This window comes from Pseudophryne corroboree, chromosome 6, assembly GCF_028390025.1.
Source record: "Pseudophryne corroboree isolate aPseCor3 chromosome 6, aPseCor3.hap2, whole genome shotgun sequence".
NCBI classification, from domain to species: Eukaryota; Metazoa; Chordata; class Amphibia; order Anura; family Myobatrachidae; genus Pseudophryne; species Pseudophryne corroboree.
This window is the reverse complement of record NC_086449.1, coordinates 24,710,382-24,732,487: the sequence shown is the minus strand read 5'-3', so window position 1 is coordinate 24,732,487 and position 22,106 is coordinate 24,710,382. Positions and strand designations below refer to the sequence as shown.

Here is a 22,106-nt window from a genome sequence, read left to right as displayed (position 1 = left end):
CTGTGATTAGACGAATTTAATTCTTGAATTATTGAGGAAAATAGGTCCAAATGACATGACTTTAGCTGTTTTATTATATTTGAAAGAAATCCAGATCTAATACCAATCATTTGAGGTTGGTTTTGACAAAGCCAAAGCCAAACCACAATGAATACTTAGAACCAAAAGCAGAGCACAGGGGACTACACACAACTGTTCAATTAAAGATTGAGATGAATATCAAATGGAAAAGTATGTACACCAAATGCAATCTCACCATGGATAGGTCTCAGTAGGCTCAGTTCATCACACTAGAAATGTTATCCAAAGATGTTATAAATAAATTGGCCAGAGAATTGTTTTAATGGTCAGTAATGTTAGAAACTTATTAATCTTTTCAGCTCTCTCTTAGGTGATTTAAAGTAGCCCAAAACATGGAGATATTTAGTTATGGCTGCTCTGATATCGCGGTTCCTCAAGGTGTAGATGAGAGGGTTGAATAATGGGGTCACCAGTGTGTACAGTAAAGACAGACCCTTGTTTGCATTAACGGAATTGTTGCTTGGTGGGAATATATAAATAGATGTCAAGACTTCATAGTACATACACACAAATGTTAGGTGGGAGCTGCAGGTGGAGAAGGCTTTCTGTCTACCAGTGCTGGAGGGGATCCTCAGGATGGTGTGAAGGATGGAGATGTAGGAGGCAATTATGAACATAAATGGGGTAAGTACAACAGGAACAGACTCTATAAAAGTGACCAGTTTCACAGATGATGTATCCGAGCATGAAAGTTCTAACACTGGAGTGATATCACAGTAGAAATGATTAATTACATTGAGGCCACAGAATTGTAATTTGCGTAAGAAAATGTACACAACAAATGACAGTGTGAAGCTCACCAGCCAGCAGAAGGTGACTATCTGAAGTTGTCTTGTGAAGGTCATAATGATGGCATAGTGTAATGGTCTACAGATGGCCACATAGCGATCAAAGGACATGGCTGCCAGCAACAAACATTGGGACATGGTTGGCACACCTAACAAATACAACTGGAGTATACATCGGGCAACTGATACCTTTCCATCCCCCGCCAGTATCAGCCACAGCATGGTGGGCACAATGTTACTGGTGAAGAGGATTTCCAACAGGGACAACTGGCTGAGCAAGAAGTACATGGGGGAGTGGAGGCTCGGGTTGAGGACAACCATGACAATGACAAAGACATTTGCTGATAAAGCCATGACATGAATGATCAGAAAGATGATGAAAAGTAAAATCCTGACGTTATGGAGGTTTCCGAATCCCAAGAGGAAAAATTCTGTCACCACTGTGCCATTCTTTTCCTGAAGACCAGAAGATAGATTTTTCTGAAGAACCTTCTGCATGACTCTGTGTTGTCAGAAGATTCATACCAGCACGGGCAGTTCCTTGTAGCCTGAAACAATATACGTATCTCTCAGAATATATGATGATTCTAACGGTCTTCCTTTTCAACTTGACACAAGGAGTGGACGGGGTGGAAATTTCATAGAAAGAGAATACTGGGGCCCCCAGCAGGGAATACAAGCTCCCCACTTCTCCAGGTACCTCTTTGGTTCTAGCTTATCCTAAACCAATGCTGGATCCTGGAAAGCAAAAATAACATCTTTACTCAAGAATGATTAAAAAAATCCACCAAAATGTTTTTCATATAGTGCAACTTAAAACAAGATAATTAGCAATTTGCTCATGTAATGACATATCTCATATACATATCACTTTTTAGAGTTCAATACATTTTGACAAGCTCATTTCTGAATACAGCACCTGATTCCACATTTGTTGAGAGGCTATATATGTATTTTTAATAACTTATGAGCGATTCTGAGTTTTAATGCTTTGTGGACCTGTCATTGGCGTGTAGCCGGAGTTACTACCATTTCTGAGCCGTGCGTATGCACAGCGTGCGCCAGGTTCAGTCGTATCCCTGCACCTAGCTCTGGGTATGTGTAAACGTCACTGACAGTGATAACGGATGCTCGCTAGGTGGAGCTGACATAGCTACAGTACCCTGTAGGGCAGTGGTTCTCAAACTCGGTCCTCAGGACCCCACACAGTGCATGTTTTGCAGGTAACCCAGCAGGTGCACAGGTGTATTTATTATTCACTGACACATTTTAAAAGGTCCACAGGTGGAGCTCATTATTTCACTTGTAGTTCTGTGAGAAGACCTGCAAAACATGCACTGTGTGGGGTCCTGAGGACCGAGTTTGAGAACCTGTGCTGTAGGGTACAGGGACTTTCTATGATTGAATAAAAAAGGGATCCAGGTTCCCATTAGTTTGGTTTTGCAAGTAAATACTTCTCATTTGTCTTTAGACCTTTAATAATGTGAAACTAATTAGGAACGGCAATTAGTGATGTCAGTGAAAAGAACAATAATGGGGCCCACACATGTGTGATGGATTATGGCAATTTGTCCTTCTCTCAATGCCTAGGTTGGTGGTTTGACAAAATCCAATATATGTTGGCAACCACAGATTCGCCGATCCAACCAAAAAAATATCGGAATTGGCAAGTCAAGGGTTTTTAACATGTTGTATTTCCCCGATGGAACTCCACGCATCGATGTGCGACACAGTAAAAGTGGAGCAGATGTATTAAGCCTGGAGAAATGATAAAGTAGGTGATATCGCACCAGCCAATCAGCTCCTGTCATGTTACAGGCTGGGTTTGAAAAATATATATTGGTAGATGCTCAATTAGCTTAGTGATATCATTCAGGTGCTCGAAAGGGAGGGGTATTTCTGAGCAAGAAAAAAAGGCATATGGTTTCCCCCAGCACCCTGAATGATATCTGGTTACTATTATAAATCCTACATAATAATAGAATTCAGAGATCTTCATTACACATATTTGCGCAAATGTGGTTATGCACCAAAGCCACATCAAGGTATCTCTGTATATTTGCGGTCCCTAGCGCTATATCTAGGTGCAGGGTGTGGCACCCCACAACACCAGCATAAGCCAGAAAGCCCAGCGTAGCACACCAGTAAAAAAACTATAGTGTTAATAAATTAGTATTTAGGAAGCCGAAGCTATAGAGAGGGTGATTAAAAACATGAAATGTAATTAAAATAGAGAAATAGTGTTAAAAAATTAATAAGTGAAAAGTGTTAATAGAATGTAAAAGGTATGCCACACTAAAGCCATCCAGCTCAGCGGCATCACACCTCACACCTCCATTACCCCAATCTGGGTCTAATATTAACCAGCAAGGAGCCACATGATAATGGCTCCTTACTTAGCTAAGACATATTGTAGTAAGGAGCCATTATGTGGCTTCTTGCTGGTTAATATTAGACCCAGATTGGGGTAAAGGAGGTGTGGTGCCTCTGGACTGGCTGAGCTGGATGGCTTTAGTGTGGCATACCTTTACATTCTATTAACACTTTTCACTTATTAATTTTTTTAACACTATTTCTCTATTTTAATTACATTTCATGTTTATATCACCCGCTCTATAGCTTTGGCTTCCTAAATACTAATTTATTAACACTATAGTTTTTTCACTGGTATGCTACGCTGGGCTTTCTGGCTTATGCTGGAGTTGTGGGGTGCCACACCCTGCACCTAGATATAGCGCTAGGGACCGCAAATATACAGAGATGACTTGATGCAGCTTTGGGGCTTAACCACACATTTGCGCAAATATGTGTAACAAAGATCTCTGAATTCTATTATTATGTGGAATTTATATCTGGTTACTGTTAACATTCAGGGTGCTGGGGGAAACAAATGCCTTTTTTTCTTGGGTTTGAAAAATGAGTTAGGCGCTGCCTGGCTAGTGCATTATCACCTCCCACTTCGTCTCTTCTCCAGGCTTACTACATATGTCCTAAAGTTTATTAAGCACGTCGACTGTGTCGGCATTATAAATTTGCACATGATAGCAAAGGCCTATCAGAACAATCTAGCAGCCAAGTGAAACGGCTTCGGACTCCATATCTGAACCAGCCCCTGTGTTAGTTGGGAAGAATGACTTAGAGAAGTTTGTTGGGTAGTTCGTAGTTGTGGAGTAGTCACAGTAGATCTAGAGCACTGGTTCCAAAACTTGGTCTTCAAGAGCAGTGGTTCCAAAACTAGTCTCCCAACAGTTGTTTACCAGATCTCCTCACAGAAGCACAAGTGAAATAATTAGCTCCACCTGTGTATCTTTTACAATGTGTCTGAGTAATGAATACACCTGTGCTCCTGCTGGGTGATCTGGAAACCATGACCTCTTTGAGTGGTCTTGAGGACCAAGTTTGGGAATCACTGGTCTAGTGCAATAATCTGCATGGATTTAGGACATTTATCTCCTTCATAAATTCCTTTAACCCACATCTCACTGATGCTCATTGTATTGTCAGGACCCCAGCAGAAGGATCTCATCCATTATAGAACTTGAAAGTCTTCTTACAAAATACAGTAACAGATCCATTTACTAATAAATTTCCACCTTAGGAGAAGAAATGAAACATCACAGTAATAAAGGCAGATACGGCAGCTTCAAACACAACTCTGGCATAATAACTGCTTGTAGGACCAATAGAGATAGACACAATGTCAGTTGAGACTTTGTATTCCGGTCCCATGCACTCAATGGGATATAAACCTCATGCTTACAGAGAGACAGATTATTGGCTATTATCAGTGGACTGATTAGATGCTTTTAAGATTCTAATTGAAAGATTTGTTGTGTTCCCATACAGAGACATCTTTGTAATTGTACAGTACATGGAAATAAACTTCCTAAAGTGCTCAATGCAAAGTCATTGTCCAACCTGAATAGTTGGGGGCAGCTCTGAGGTCAACGCAAGTCGCCCAGAATTGATCCCAGAGTCTCCGCAAGGAACCAAGGGGGTTAATGCATTAAACCTTTTACAAAGTGGAGAAGAGGACATGTGTAGAAGTCATCATTGGTAACCAATCAGCCTCTCGCTTTTAGTATGTTGTCCAAGCCCCAAATTCTTAGTGAGGCTTTGGGCTGTACACCCCCCTTCTCTTTCAAAATCCCAGCACACGCTGCGATACAGCAGGTCTTGGGGCAGCAGCTGTCTATTTGAACCAGAGCCTGGATCACTGTTCCCACATCTAGGCTGCAGAGTTACAGGCCATTCTGTGTACCTTTTGGCATCTAATCTTCCGGTTAAGAACTGGAGATTACATCAGAGGCCCATAGCCTGATGTCTACAGTTACAAGACTGAATTATCCAGCCATTGTGGTAGTTTTAGGTCTGTGCTGTGTTAAGTGCAGCAATAGCCAACAATTGTGATCAGAGATTATGCCCACATTAGTGAAACTATGACCAGAGCTGGATTTAGTGAGTGGTCATTAGGGACCTAGTAGCCTGGGGCTCCCCACTGGCCAGAACACAGACATCACCTCCTCTCCCTCTTGTTCAGCACCAGAGGGAAGAATCAGGCAGCCATTCACAGATCAAGGAAGGGGAGGTTGTTGTTTGATAAGATCAATTGGTATTGGATAAAGAGGCAGCATTCTCCCAAGTCCTGTCCCAGTGTGTAAGTAGTACCCCATTGATTTAAACATTAATCACAATGTAATACCCTCCATGAGCACACTGCTGTACTTGCACTGTGCAGTCCCATAGTAGCAGCAGGCAGGACGACAAGTGGGGGAGGGAAGACTACAAAATATGGAGGGGCCACCCATCTTAAGTGCCCCCACACCCCCAAGGCTTAATCCTGCTCCAATTACAGCATCTGGTGCTTGTTTTAGACCAGCAAGCCACAATACAGGTTGGTCGACCCATGCTAGCAGCTGCCCAACTTTAGGGGCAGTCTGCAATTGACCCGACCTCCCCCCACAGCACTCCTCTGCCATGGAGGAGACAAATGCTGGAGGTTATACTTGATCTCTAGCACCAGTCAAGCAGCACAGCGCTATAGCTACGTGCTCAGTCCTGGCAACAAGGATGACACCCCTGGCAACAATACAGGTAATTTAATATTAATTAAAATCTTTACTGTGGGGCATAATGTATCATGGGCATTCTGGTATGTGGAATAGTGTGTCACAAGAATACTGGTGTGGCATATTGTGTATTGGGCATTATGGTGTGTGGCATATTGTGTAGTGGGCCTTACTATAAGGAGGAATAATGACAAAAGGGGCATGAACCAAGATATTTTTTTTCTCCTATGGTAGCCAATGTCTGGGTGTGCAGGTTGCAAAACCGGTATAAAAGGTAGTTTCTTGCAATATCACACCCCTTGCAGTGAGGCCACACCCTCTTTTTGGACCATGCATGTGCACTAGTTCTTTAGTTTTAATGTAGTAATGGGAGGGGTGGCAGGAGGGTGGAAAATGTATGGCAACGCCACTGCCCACGAGTCTAATCTTAACAGAGCACCAGCAACCATTCACGTACAGCATTTTCTCCCAAAAACTTTAGTAGTGCCTCAGGAGGTTTAATTTTTCTTAAGTGGCTCATACCCCAAATTAAGGTTGGAGACCACTGTTGTAGACAATACGACACAGGAATTAAGATTTCAGTGTAGCATTTTATTTCTCTGCAGCCTGTACACCAGCATGTCTCTTAATGATGCGTCTTACAGTCAGAGCAAAAAAGCCAAATAACACAGCCAGACTGAGGGACACCGTGGCCACCAGCACCCACTGTTCCAAGTGCCCCAACTCTGCAGTCATTCTTGAAGCCTGGACACCATCTGCCCCAACCACCAGCAGAGGACCCAAAGTCACTGATCCATGTTCTCCTGTTGATGGGCCTGCAGAGAAGAGCATAGTATGTAAGATACATTGTTCACATCTAGTCTGGGGTTTGCACTGGGGAGAATGTCAAGTGATGCAGTAAATTAACATTACAGGCATAATTAAGGCTTAATGTCACATTCCAAGAGCATAACCCTGATCCAGACCCTGTAAGGAGAGTGTCTATAGAACTAGTCCTACATATACTAAAAACTGCATCCCTCAGGCATATCTGTATGTATTCCCACTTTATCAAAGCTTGTAAAGAGGATGTACTAACCCGCTTCTAACTAATTTTAGAGACTATGGTGTCTATGTACTAAACCTAGGAGAGGAAGTCCCAGCCAATCAGCTCCTAACTGCCATGTTAGTTAGGAGCTGGTTGGTAAACACTGCCTCTGTCACTTACTTTCTCTCCAGGGTTTGAGAACATCTCCTACAGTTTTCTAGACAGGAGGCTCCTGTATGTAGAATGAGCCAGGTAGCAATTCCATCTCAAGAATAATGACCATTACTCACCTGCTGCAATATCTCTTTTGCCAATTCCTCTTGGAATCCCACGGATGGGTCCCAGTCTCCTGCTCTGACCGGCACAGTTCTCACCATCACAGCACTGGCAGATTGTATTAGGACCATCCACAGCCACCCAGCTAAGTAGATAAAGCAGAAGCAATCAGCCTGTGTCCATATTAGCATGGAAAGAGTTCCAACAAGTCTGTACAGGTGTGTGAAAGGGGAGCTTTGACTGCATACTTTAATTTTAAACATTGGAGATGCTACCATGCTCAGACTTCGTACCAGGCAGCAGAAATAAAAATCAGGTGAACATGCAAAGCACTAATACTGAAAGCAATTATGGTAAACTCTGCCATAAACCTATTCGAAGGGGCACTATTATGGCAAGGTCTGGATAAATTGATGCGTTATGATGTTAGAGGTCCATCCGATGGAATTCACCTTAACATGCATTTTCTTGGCCAAATGTGTCAAGAACCTCAATTATATTCCATGTTCCATGAGCAATTGCATTTACTTTTATAAGTATGTATATCAAAGAATATGTTGGTGCCAGCTTATTCTCAGTGCAGAAGTTAAACTTGGTCAGCTGGATTAGTTTATGGTAATGCCACAAGTTCAGAAGGACCTTGAACATTGATATAAAGCACCTGTGATTACATTCACTCCAAGTCCCACACAGACTTGAGGCTTTTTGGGGCATCCATTTACTAGGAAAACCTTAAGATACTAGGGAGTCCCTAGTCACTGTACAATTGTGTACTTTTATCTGAGGACAAACTTTCCTCACATTAAGATCTTTTCTTGTCCTATTCTGCAGGAGTTAGAGAAGCTACAGTAGAATATCCTCACCTGCTAGAGGTCTTTATGTAGGAACAGGCCTTGTTCATGGGATCTGGGAGCTGAGTGGCTGCAGCAGCTCTAAGAGTACAAGTGATATAGATCTGGGGAGGGAGATGATATAGGACTCAAGACAAAGGAAAAGCAATTGATGTCTACAGCCACTAGACGAGCCACATTGTCAGCATTATGTGCCATACTAGAGCAGTAGCAAAACCCAATCCTCACCAGAGAGACATCTATCCCTATGAACCGGAAAGCATCAACCATGAAACAGATCTTGCCTGGCTCAGGCCTTGGGGATATGAAGGCGGAAGAGGAATCTTCTTGCTGACCGTCCACCAGGCATCTATAGAACACATTAGTTATTGGCACAAGGTGGAACCATGAGGTTAGCCTGAACAGTAACCTGTATAACATACCCATTGTTGGCAATGAGAGCATAATTAGGGGTGGACTGGACATCAGGAGACAGAGTGGCCACACAGCTATCCACAAATAGCATCATAGGGATGTGGTTCCGAGTGTCCACAGAGGCCTCTATGGAGAGCATGTCCCCCAGCTGGAATTCAGCGGAAGGTCTGGGAGCACTCCAGTCATCTGGAAGGGAATCAGATGATTAGAAGAAGCCTAATCAGACATAACACCATCATACTGTACCCCCCACCTCACTTACCCATCATCAGCTGCAAGGAGAAGGACAGCCTCTCTTCTGAGGACACTGTGGTACTGAACGGAACCCATGTTGGCTTGATGGCATTGCTGCTCACATTACCATGTCTGCACAAGATAAATAAACCCACCATCAGTGGTCCAGTATTATAAGCAGAGTTACCACTAAATGGAACATTTAAGACCAACAGTAGTCACATGTTCCTTCGCTTATCCTCATCATTTATTGGTTTGGAGTTGGTTATAGCAAGCATCATCAAGTATGAATTCATGTGGGCAAAAGTCTACATTCAGATGCTAGACCCAACATACCATATGTGCTGCACCAGGGGTTCCTGTACAAGATTTGTTCTACCCTGGCATACACTGCCCTACAGATAAGGTCACACTGGCTCCTTTGTGTACAAGAAATACCTGGTGCACCCCATCCCCTCTTCTAGGGTGCAGTGAGTTGGTGGCACAGGACGCATGGATGAACCTCAAGTAGTTTTCATAGAAGCAAACCAGACATCTAAAATTAGCTTTCATGCCAATCAAACTCCTTACATACCACTGTCCCCTCTCCTTCACAGTAGTGCCCTGTTCTTTTTATGTCCATAATGGTTGCCCAAGTTCCCCTGTGGTGGATGGCCATACCGCTTAACTTAAGCACCTCAACACTAAATTCCTTGGCAGGTTCTCCATTCCCCTGTCCGACACTGGGTACAGTAGATCAACAATGCAAGTTATGGGCCTTGCATGTACTATAGTAGGGCTCCCTTTCTACAAGGGCATAATACAGTATGGTTTTGTTAGGGTGAAGTCACAGGATCACACTTCAGTGTTGCAGTAAGCTAGTAAGAACACATCCCAAGTAATTTCCTGCAAACTATTACCCACTTGCTACCTGTGTACATTAGACAAGAGTTGTCCCTCCTTTGTAGTATATAGGCCACCATGATCGAGATCCCCATTTATATTCCAGAACCCTGACAGCAGTAAACAATGGATGAGACCATCAGTCCATGGTGTAAACTCACCGGGGGTAGAAACATTGGATGGGAACAACAGCACGGTTGGTCCTAGTGATTGGGACACCACTGGGAGATGTTGGACTGTAGGTTAGGGAGGTGGTGTAGATCAGCCAGTCTGCAGTCATCTGTAGGACAAAGCAGAAACAGTTTTCCATCATTCAATCTGCAGACCCTGGTAATGCCAACATATTTCCAGCTTGGTTAAAGGAAAAAAAAAAAAGAAAAAAAAAAAAAAAAGTTTAGAAGTCACGTTAGCCATCTATTAATAGGACAGGACATGCGCGCCAGACAGCTTGTAACCAAGTGATGGTGCAGAAAGTTCAGGTCCTGACTACAGTTAATTGCTAGTCACCACTTTTCCTGTGGTCTTTTGGTCCTCAGAGCAGTCCATGTTTTAGTTATATCCATGCTTCATCACATCATTAAATCAAAATAACCAAGGTGTTAAGTCACCATTCTTTAATGGCGGCTATACTTAAAACCCAGACTTAGTGCCCCTTGTGGCTCATTGTTGGGAACCCTTGGTCTAGAGGGCCCAATACATTTCTTACTTAGCCTTACCATACCAGCCCTTTAACTGGAACATAGGTTCTCTGGCTGCTTAAAGCCAGGTGACATGTATTCTTGAGGTCAACCAGCCACAGAACCTGTGTGATTTAAGAGTGTCCCAGTTTAAAGAGACAGTATGGTAAGTCTGTCCCTGCTCAGCTTCTACAGCAGCTAGCATGATGGATAGCCGTTCAGTAATTGCTATTGACGCCTCCACCACTTTATACAGTTTGATAAAGTTACCCCTTTTAGAAGTTTAGGAGTCAGTGGGAGGATTCCTCGTTATGTTCAGATAACAACCCCCCCCCCCCCCCCCCCCAAACATAAAAGTCATTAGTTGTCCTGCTATAAATGTCATTACTGACAGCTGAAGCTTAGGACTGCTGCGGGTGGCACATAGCCAGTTACAGAGGACCACTATGACAGTACACAGCTGTAAAGGTCTTGGCTCAGAGTATAGAACCAAGTAGATGGTTTCAGTACAGTCTCCCTATAAGGCAAGACCATGGGTGGGATGTAATGGTGGGCGACATAACCAGAGGTGCGGGATGCAGGCTGATCCGACTTTTAAAGTGGCAATCACATGCAAGGCATGGGTTTGCACCTGTCAAACAAGGCCCGAGATCAGCCGGCATACCGCATCTCCAGTGATATCAGACGTCATTACATCCCGCCGCATTTGTGGGTTAACTATCGATCAGCAGCAATGATACCATCAGTGAGCATTGATAGCATTAAGTCATTAAAGAAACTACAGCATCACTGCTGTGAATAGTAGGCTCCTGCTAAGCCAGTGTATTGGGTGAATCGCACTCCCATATCCATGGGTGGACATTCACTCCTGGAGTAGCCCCAGCTACCAAATAGCACTTATGTATGAAGGCTACATTATTAGGCACACAGTATGGTGGACCCCCTTATGTAGATGCCCCAGACCCATACTGTACCCAGCCACTTCCAGAGAAATGAATAGACACTGCACAAATGGATATGTCAGATACAACCCCACCTTAATGCATGGCGAGTAGTGATATCAGCAACATACTCAGCTCCAATACCACTTAACCCCATAACACTAGTTCCTACATGGGCCCCACAGCTCTCTGCAGGCTTGTTTCCATTACCCACATACAGCACTGTTCAATAATACATATTACAGGGAAGCTGTCTGACCTGGCCACTGATGGTGAGCAGCACTCATCCAACAATCCTCCTGCTGATTACCACCACAAATGCACCATTGCCTCACCTGACACAGCTTCCATTCTATGCACATTGTCCATCAGTGCACACCCAGCAGGAACCCTGCCCACTGGTGGCCAGTGCAGAGTATAAGCCTCATTAGTTACCAGAGCCCTGTGTAAGGGAAGGTTCATGAGACCTACACTCTGGGTGCACCAGTTACAGTATAGGGAGATGTTTTGTAGAGCACAAATCAGTAGGAACCCCATGCCTCAGTTACTCCACTAACACATAGTAATGGACACTAGGAGAGCCATCAGGCAAATAAATATCACACCAACATAGAGCACAGTCCATCATTACCTGTACTGCGTTTCCACACTCCTGGAGGACAATCTTGAAGACCACACTGGTATCGGTGCTCTGGGGACCAGGACTGCAGGACTGGGGTCCCAAGCTCAGGTCTGAGGCCTTCACCAGCTTCCCATTCCCATACAGGTCTCTCATCACAGTCACCACCATCATGTCCTCACCACACTGCACACTGATAGGAGAGTACTGGGGTGGTGCCAGCTGTCTAGACTGAGCAGCTCCCCCATTATTCCTAACAGGGGACCCCCATCCTGACACAGGCTGAGCACTCCATCTGGAAGATCCCAGGCCAGACACTGGCTGAGCAATCCATCTGGAAGACCCCAGGCCAGACGCTGGCTGAGCAGCCCCCATATGAGACACTCTAGGAGAGCCCCTCACAGAGTGCTGGTGATGCCTCCACCAACCATCTGACTGGCGTCTAACCAAGACTCGCTCCCCAGCACTGGCCAATCCTATGCCATAAACCAGAGCCACCAGCAGCAGCCAACTCCACCTCACACACATCCCCATTCTGCCTGCAGGACAAACAACACAAGGCCAGGAGTGCAGGGATCAGCCCTTTATACCCCTCCCCCTCAGCTGCTAATACCCCCACCTGGGGCAGGTAATGATCACACGCACCTGATCTCTCATCACATGCAGCCACCTAATGAGGATACATTACCAATACATATATGACACAAGGCAGATAACCTTTGTATGACAGGGCATTATGGGACTTTTAGTTCCACACCAGCAGGTGAGATAAATATGACATATATCTGATTTGCAGTAAAGTAAGTTCTCTGTTTTCAGTTTCCAGAGTTTGCTGAATGTTATAGTGTCTGGTGCAGTTACTAAAAACATGCAGGAACGGCTCCACAAGTGATTATAAATAGGCCCCAGCACAATTCCATGTTACTGTGACATGTTTGTGTGTTTATTATGTACAGCACTGTGTACACTTTGTGGCACCTTTAAATAAAATATTATATTTATGCATGAACTGGCATGCTCACTTACATTGGGCCCTGCCGGGGGTCACATGACAGCTGCTCTCCAATGCTGGATTGCTCCAGTACTTTGTATCCACTGCCACAAATTGCGGTGAGTTGGATACTAAATTAATGGAGGCTGGTAGTGGTTTTTGGCCAGGCATTGAGGCATATATATGGGCATGAGGTGGCAGTGAGGCATATATATGGGCATGAGGTGACAGTGAGGCATATATATGGGCATGAGGTGGCAGTGAGGCATATATATGGGCATGAGGTGGCAGTGAGGCATATATATGAGCATGAGGTGGAAGTGAGGCATATATATGGGCATGAGGTGGCAGTGAGGCATATATATGGGCATGAGGTGGCAGTGAGTCATATATATGGGCATGAGGTGGAAGTGAGGCATATATATGGGCATGAGGTGGAAGTGAGGCATATATATGGGCATGAAGTGGCAGTGAGTCATATATATGGGCATGAGGTGCAAGTGAGGCCTATACAGAGGCATGAGGGAGCTATGGCCTGGCATATAAGGGCATGAGGGGACACTGAGCCATAGAAAGGGCCATAAAGGCCGTGGAGTAACAAGAACTGTGTGGGTCTCATAGCACATTACCGACGGCTACATCCCGGACCCCTCTAAATCCCGACTAGCAGGGACTATTCCCACTCGTGGGTGTCCACGACACCCATAGAGTGGGAACAGAACCTGTGGTGAGCTCAGCGAGGCTGCAGGGGGCTTGTCACGCTCACCCCCCACCGTGCCGGCATTCCACCACCGCTCGGTATGCTGACCGCCGGGATCCCCCCACCCACAGATGTAATACTACCAAGGCATGTATGTTAGGTGTAGGTGATGGTGGTCATACCTGTTTCCATGGCAACGCAGATGTCAGCTTCTTCTAGACCTCACCGATACAACCCAGGCAGAAGGACAGAGAACCCCCAATAAGCACCACACGTTTGTACGGTAACAAAATATTTATCTGTAACTAGCCGGTCACCGCTGTGAATTTAACTTGTTTAAGTTTGTAATGAATAAACAAAGGTTTAAAAACTCAAAACCATATACAATGACATTAAATGACAGATGATATAATATTATCACCAGTTTTGCGTATACAGTTTAACCTACACAGCAATGGGAAATAAGCAGGTACACAGATATTATTATTATTATTATTATCCTTTATCTATATGGCGCCACAAGGGTTCCGCAGCGCCCAATTACACAGTACATAAACAAATAATCAAAACAGCAACTTACAGTTGAAGACAATATAAGACAAGTACAGGGTAAATGAATGAACATAGCTACATCAGCAGATGACACTGTAATAAGTATCAGGTGGCAGATATCCGCAGAATTTGGTGCAGTTGAAGATTATTAAAGTAATAAAAAGGATAAGCACATGAGGGAAGAGGGCCCTGCTCGTGAGAGCTTAAATTCTAAAGGGAATGGGTAGACAGACATGGGTGACACAGATGGGGTAGACAGAGAACATGGAACAGAGGGCTTAGGATGAGAGACAGCTGGGTTTGGTGAAGAAGTGGGTCTTGAGATCCCGTTTGAAGTTTCGTAGAGAGGTGGAGAGTCTGAGGGGGAGAGGTAGAGAAATCCAGAGAAGTGGTGCAGCACGTGAAAAATCTTGGAGGTAGGAGTGGGAGGAGGTAATCAGTAGGCAGGAGAGTCGGCGTGCATTAGCAGAGTGAAGAGGACGGGTGGGAGTGTAAAGGGAGATAAGGTCAGAGATGTAGATGGGAGAGGAATGGGTGAGGGCTTTGTAATTGAGTGTGAGAAGCTTGTAATGGATTCTGAAAGGGAAGGGAATCCAGTGAAGAGCTTTTAGGAGAGGGGAGGTGGACATAATACGTTTGGTGAGGAAGATGAGCCGGGCAGCAGCATTGAGGATAGATTGGAGTGGAGAGAGGTATTTGTCAGGGATACCAGTCAGGAAGAGATTAGAGTAGTCCAGTCTGGAGATGACCAGCGAGTGGATAAGGGTCTTAGTAGCATCCTGGGTCAGAAAGGGTCTGATCTTGGAAATTTTTGTTAAATGGAAATGGCAGGTGAATGAGAGGGGCTGGATGTGTGGTTTGAAGGAGAGGGAGGAGTCAAGTATTACTCCAAGACAGCACACTTGGGGGCTAGAGGAGATAGTAGTGCCATCAATAGATAATGAAATTGTGGGAGGTGAGGTTATGCAGGAGGGAGGGAAGATGATCAGCTCAGTCTTAGACATGTTTAGTTTAAGAAAGCGCTGGAACATCCAAGAAGAGATAGCAGAGAGACAGTTGGAGATACGAGTGAGGAGAGCCGGGGAGAGGTCAGGGGAGGAAAGATAGATTTGAGTGTCATCAGCATAGAGATTATATTGGAAGTCAAAACAACTAAGAGCTCACCTAATGAGGACGTATAGAGAGAGAAAAGGAGAGGACCAAGGACAGAACCTTGGGGGACACCTACAGTTAGTGAAAGTGAGGTGGAAGTGGAGTCATGAGAGGAGACAGAGAAGGAACGGTCAGAGAGGTAGGAAGACAGCCAAGAGAGGGCAGTATCACGCAGACCAATGGAGTGAAGGATTTGCAGAAGGAGAGGGTGGTCCACAGTGTCAAAAGCAGCAGAGAGGTCAAGAAGAATAAGCAGAGAGTAGTGGCCCTAAGATTTGGCATCATGGAGGTCATTGCAGACTTTTGTTAGGGCAGTTACAGTGGAGTGGAGAGGACGGAAGCCAGACTGGAATGGGTCAAGCAGTGAGTTTGAGGAACGAAAGGAAGTAAAGCGGTTGTAGTCAAAACGCTCAAGAAATTTTGGAGGCAAAAGGGGGAGAGAGATGGGTCGGTAGTTGGGGAGAGTGTTTGGATCAAGGGTAGGTTTTTTAAGAATAGGAGAGATGAGTGCATGCTTGAAGGCAGAGGGGATAGTGCCTGATGAGAGGCAGAGATTGAGGAGGTGGGCAAGGTGGGAACAGGCAGAATGAGAGAGGTAGTGGAGAGGGCGGAAGGGGATAGGGTCAAGTGGGGAGGTGGTGAGGGGGGAAGAAAGGATGAGGGCCATGATTTCCTCACCAGATACATGGGAGAAACTTGTCAGAGTTGGTGAGCGGGATGGGGAGAAGTGGTAATGTATGGGAGGAGGCTGGTTGCTGATGGTCTGGTGTGATGTCCTCACGTACTGAGTCAATTTTGGATGTGAAGTAAGTTGCAAAGTCAAGAGCAGAGAGTGAGGAGGGAAGACGAGGTGGAGGTGGGCAAAGGAGTGAGTTGAGATTGGCAAAGAGGAGCCGGGAGTTGGAAGACAGGGAGGAGATGAGGTTCTTCAAGTATGACTGTTTAGCAAGGGAAAGGATGAGAAAATAAATTTGAACTGGAGGAAGTCTGTCTTAGAGCGTGATTTCCTCCAGTGTCACTCAGCAGCACGTGAGCATTTTATGTACAATTCAGGTACAATTTCAAAATGTACCCATCTGCAGTTCACGGTGAACTAGGGGCCTAATTCAGATCTGATCGCAGCAGCAAATTAGTTAGCTAATGGGCAAAACCATGTGCACTGCAGGGGGGGGGGGGGGGGGGGGCAGATGTAACGTTAGATTTGTTTGTAGTGTGTTCAAACTGAAATCTAAATTGCAGTGTAAAAATAAAGCAGCCATGCTCTCTATTGTTTCTGTGCATTATGCCAGAGTCTTCCTGCTGCCGGAGACGAGGGGGCCTGTGACTTAGGCTGCACACGGACCCCCTACTCTCTTAAAATGCCCCCGGCTTACACCGTTAATTTGGTAGCACTAAAGCAGTTCCTCACAAGGCAGTTCCACTATTGGAAGAAGTATGCGAGCAGGAGGGAGGCAGTCTGATAAGAGCACCAGTCAGGAGGCGATTCAGTTCAAAAGTGATGCAAGGCTCCCTGAGGTAAATTTACTGATAAAGGGGCCAATGAGTCTCTCGCTGTTACTGACTAGAAAACGTCTCCCTGCCGTCTCCTCAGATTACCTCAGGGAACTCACGGTGCAAGCTCCGCCCCCTCAGCTAAACCTGCCCAGCACTAGCCAATCCCCAGTGACCCAGGCTTTGCACTCTGCCTGGCGGTCATCCACTCCCTTATCCTAGTGCCTGTCTGCTTGCTCCGCTGACGTCACTGGGCAAGGGGCTCTGTTAACCCCGGCACTGCCAGTGCCAAGTTACAGTTGTGGTGCAGCATTGTAATCCAAGGGATTAGGGGCCCTAAAGCGGTAAACTGCAAGGGACTCTATTGGAGTACCACACAGATGCCTCTCTCCACAGCCCTCCCCTGGGGTGTGGGCACACATCCTAATGTGAACTTTTGTACGGTCTGTACAGCTGCAGAATGCACAGCTCAATGTGGGCGCTGAGGGCTCATCTCTCCCTCGGGTGGGTGTCAGCTTCTCAAAAGTATTTGGCTGCAGCAGCTTCTGCGGTCAGGGAAGAGCAGGCTCCTCTCGTCTCTGCATGGTCTGTGTCTCTGAGGCTGGGTAGAGGGGACGCGCCTTGCGCAGTCTCTTTCTGACACTAGGAGGAGGAAGCGTGCCTGGTGCAGTCTTTCTTTCTGGCACTAGGAGGAGGAAGCGTGCCTGGTGCAGTCTCTTTCTGACACTAGGAGGAGGAAGCGTGCCTAGCACAGTCTGTCTTTCTCACACTAATAGGAGGGGCTGTGCCTTTCACAGTCTGTCTTTCTGACACTAGGGGGAGGGGCGTACCTGGTGCACTTTGCCTTTCTCGTCCAAGGGGGTATGTATAAAAAATTTTGCTTCAGAGGTCACAACACTGAAATAATCGTCAGGGTGTAGAATCCAAAGGTTAGGTGCCATGATTGTACCGTAGATTTTATGGAGTAGAAATTAGTCTAAGTAAGAGAAGCAAAATCATGAGGGGTGAGGGCCCTGCTTGTGAGAGCTTACACTCTAGAGAGGAAGGATAGACAGAGAGGGGTGACACAGATGGGGTAGACAGTGAGCATGGAACAGTGGTTTAGGATGAGAGTTGGCTGGGTTTGATGAAGTGGGTCTTGATAGCCCATTTGAGGTTTTGTAGAGGTGGAGAGTCTGATAGGAAGAGGTAGAGAATTCCAGAGATAGGGAGCAGCACATGCAATATCTTGGAGGTGGGAGGAGGTAATCAGTAGGCAGGAGAGGTGGCGTGCATCAGCAGCGAGAAGAGGACAGATAGGAGTGTAGAGGAAGATAAGGTCAGAGACATAAATGGGATAAGAATAGATGAGGACGTTGTAAGTGTGAGAAGCTTGAATTCTTGGAATCTGAATGGGAAGGGGAGCCAGTGTAGGGCTTATAAGAGATGGGAGACAGACGTAGCACGTTTGGATGAGCCAGGCTGCAGCATTGAGGATAGATTGGAGTAGAGAGAGGCAGTAGCCAGGGAGACCAGATAGGAGGGGATTAAAGTATTCCAATCTGGAGATGACCAGTGAGTGGTTGATGGACTTAAGCTGGGTACACATTAGACAATTGTTTGAACCATTGCCTAATTTTCGATGGATCAGAAAGAGAAATCATTCAAATCGTCAAATGTGTACGCACTACTGTGCTCTCCTGCAGGTCGTCCTTCGCATCTTTATATCTGCTGTACATGCAGCCCAAACTCAGATGCGATGAAATGTGGCAGGGGAACAATATATTGTGCAGTAATTTACTAGATCGTGGTCTGTGATTTGCTGCTTGGAACACTTTGTAATTAAATGAACTTCTATTAGCTAACAACTTCAGCTAGGGTATGGCTTAAATTGTATGTGCTGGCCTCGGGCTTTTGATCTAGTGTTAGTTAAAAGAAAACATTTTATAGGCATCGGGCCTCTAATCTAATTCCTGATTAACAAGATTATTCCATGGTATCATAAGGTTTTATAAACTGCCATCCTGTCTGTGTCATTATGTTTCCTAAATGTGCTATAATCTATTATAATGCTGCTCTGTCGGTTAATGCCTGTATTCATGGGCAGATTTGGGAAGAGATGAGTGCTGAGCGTGTGTGTGTGGGGGGGGGGGGGGGAACAGCTCATTTCACCCAGCGGGTGAAATGAGCGACCTGTTAGACTGAGGCCAATCTTGCACCACCGATATCGCCTCGCGGGAACGCGCATCGCTATCGCTGTGGGGTGTGCACTCCAGAGACGTGCGGTGAGGTCAATGGCTGGGGAGGCACCAAGTGAAGCCCCGTCCTCAGGGCCAGATTATAGGACGGGAGGGGGGTGGATGAAGTGGGCTACCAGGTGCCCTCACACATTGGAGTCCCCCGCACTGCAGAAAATATTGCCCTGATCTGGACAGTTTCCGGCAGCATTGCATAATGTAATATGCTGCGATGCTGCTATTTCAGCTGTTATTGTAATAGGAGGTATAGAGGGATATAGATGCAGGGGGAAGGATATATAGTATAGTAGGTATAGAGGTACAGAGGGAAGGGTATACTGTGATAGGAGGGATATAGATGCAGGGGGAAGGGTATATAGTAATAGGAGGTTTAGGGGGAAGAGTATACAGTGATAGGAGGGATATAGATACAGGGGGAAGAGTATACTGTGATAGGAGGTATATAGATGCAGGGGGAAGGGTATAAAGTAATAGGAGGTATAGAGGTACAGGGGGAAGGGTATACTGTGATAGCAGGGATATAGATGCAGGGGGAAGGGTATATAGTAATAGGAGGTTTAGGGGGAAGAGTATACAGTGATAGGAGGGACATAGATACAGGGGGAAGAGTATACTGTGATAGGAGGTATATAGATGCAGGGGGAAGGGTATAAAGTAATAGGAGGTATAGAGGTACAGGAGGAAGGGTATACTGTGATAGGAGGGATATAGATGCAGGGGGAAGGGTATATAGTAATAGGAGGTACAGGGGGAAGGGTATACTGTGATAGGAGGGATATAGATGCAGGGGGAAGAGTATACAGTGATAGGAGGGATATAGATGCAGGGGGAAGAGTATACAGTGATAGGAGGGATATAGATGCAGGGGGAGGAGTATACAGTGATAGGAGGGATATAGATGCAGGGGGAAGAGTATATAGTGATAGGAGGGATATAGATGCAGGGGGAAGAGTATACAGTGATAGGAGGGATATAGATGCAGGGGGAAGGGTATATAGTAATAGGAGGTATAGAGGTACAGGGGGAAGGGTATACTGTGATAGGAGGGATATAGATGCAGGGGGAAGGGTATATAGTAATAGGAGGTATAGAGGTACAGGGGGAAGGGTATACTGTGATAGGAGGGATATAGATGCAGGGGGAAGGGTATATAGTAATAGGAGGTATAGAGGTACAGGGGGAAGGGTATACTGTGATAGGAGGGATATAGATGCAGGGGGAAGGGTATATAGTAATAGGAGGTATAGAGGTACAGGGGGAAGGGTATACTGTGATAGGAGGGATATAGATGCAGGGGGAATGGTATATAGTAATAGGAGGTATAGAGGTACAGGGGGAAGGGTATACTGTGATAGAAGAGATATAGATGCAGGGGGAAGGGTATATAGTTTTGGCCAGTATATAAAGATGGGAGGAGACGTTGGTGGTAGACAGCCACACTGACTCATCCCCCGGTAGCCTGGTTCCCTTTCCCTTGTATGAGAACATGAGCTGAAAGTGGAACATCCACACCATTTTCTGACACACATGCACCAATGACACTCCGTCCGCTCCCCTGCCGGCCCCAGGTCACTCACCCTCCAGCAGGCTGTCCGCGTTCAGCTCTCTGCACCCGCCTCCTTGCTGCAGGCCAAGCGTCCTCCCCTGTTGCCGAGTAGATGTGACTGGCCTTGCCCCTCACAACCGGGTCGGGTTCAGCAGCTGCAGCACATCCCTGCCGGCCACCCACCCACCAGCACTACTATCCTGTGATAAGAGGGGTAAACTGGGCTAGTGGCCGCAGCAGGCGTAGCGTGTGTGACGGGAGGCCGGGGGGAAGCATATGGGTGCTCAGCATTTTCCGAATCGGCGCCGGCTGAGGGCAGGGGACTAGGGGAGAGTGTGCCGGCCGCCGCAGGATGCACTTGGTTCCCCCTCTCACCTGGGTGCATGTGACCTTTGCAGAATCACAGATGCCGCTGCTGAGAGTGCTGCCTGGGAGAGGGCAGGGGAGAAGGGGAGAGTGTACCGGCTGCCGCACTTGGCTCTGCCCCCGGCGGGGTAGCGGAGATCCACCATGCATTTGAACTGCACTAGGGAAGAATAACTTTGGAGATCACCGCACGGCTACTGCTGGGGTCAGGCTCCCACCACCAGCAGCGAGGATTCAATCAGTGGGAAAGAGCCGAGGAGAGTGAAGTAATTACTGATGGCACCGCGTATGGGTGATTGGATCAGCGGATCCAGCACTGGATCCGCTGGTCCAATCACATATGTATCACTGACAGGGGCGTGCTTTCATGTGAGCTGAAAGCACGCCCCTGTCACCGAGGCACTTGTATAGGTGCCGCTTCCTCCACTTTTTTCAATGGGCTTTTACAGCCCAGTGCTTAGCCCCCGCCTCCAGCTTTGTCCCCGTTCCCGTTGTCAGCGGGAGGCACTGTTATCAGTGCCTCCCAAACTAATCAAATGTATTAAAATGATAAGAATAATATAAAGAAGATATTTCTGACACAAAATATGTGTCATAAGTATCTTCTTTTTATTATTTTAATCATTAATGACAGGGGAGGCCCTGCCTCCCCTGACTGCACGTCCCTGGTGCACTCGGAGAGATCATGCTTAAAATCTAAGCAATCTAGTCAGATTGCTTAGATTTTAAGATGGGTTCGCTCCGTGAGTACCCCCCTTAAATTTACTCAGTCAGTTTGCTGCTACTTTTGGCCAATATTGGTGAAAGCAATTTTGTGAGCTGTGTGTTTGTTTGACTGGAAATTAGTGATACCTGTATTGATTTTACTAATACTGTGGGAACATAGGAAAATTGGTCCAAATAACCTAATTTTAGCATTTTAAAGAAATACAGATCTAATACCAAAACATTTGATGTTCGTTGAATACTTAGAACCAAAAGCAGAACACAGGGGTCCACTCACAACTGTTCAATTTAATATAAAGATGAGCATCAAATAGAAATAAAGTATGGTGATTTGTTGCTATATTAAGAACAAACCAGCCCAAGTGTACATCAACTGCAGTCTCACTATGGATAGGACTCAGTAGGCTCATTTCAGCACACTAAAAATGTTATCCAAAGAATGTTATACATAAACAGCCCAGAGAATGGTTTTAATGATCAATAATG

At 45.9% G+C, this 22,106-nt stretch overlaps 2 protein-coding genes across 2 annotated transcripts; both read right to left on the bottom strand.

Moving 5' to 3' along the window:
- Positions 1–356: 356 nt before the first annotated feature.
- Positions 357–1,474, bottom strand: LOC134934154 (olfactory receptor 6B1-like). The gene has a single exon (XM_063929652.1). It carries the CDS (start codon positions 1,365–1,367, stop codon positions 357–359), a length of 1,011 nt encoding a protein of 336 aa, XP_063785722.1. The 5' UTR covers positions 1,368–1,474.
- Positions 1,475–6,508: 5,034 nt separating this feature from the next.
- Positions 6,509–12,420, bottom strand: LOC134935925 (zona pellucida sperm-binding protein 3-like). The gene is made up of 8 exons (XM_063930779.1): positions 11,872–12,420; positions 9,784–9,902; positions 8,769–8,872; positions 8,515–8,692; positions 8,321–8,441; positions 8,105–8,196; positions 7,256–7,386; positions 6,509–6,753 (listed from the first exon to the last, which is right to left on the bottom strand). The coding sequence occupies exons 1-8, from the start codon at positions 12,391–12,393 to the stop codon at positions 6,530–6,532; spliced, it is 1,491 nt and encodes a 496-aa protein (XP_063786849.1). The 5' UTR covers positions 12,394–12,420; the 3' UTR covers positions 6,509–6,529.
- Between the last annotated feature and the right edge of the window lie 9,686 nt (positions 12,421–22,106).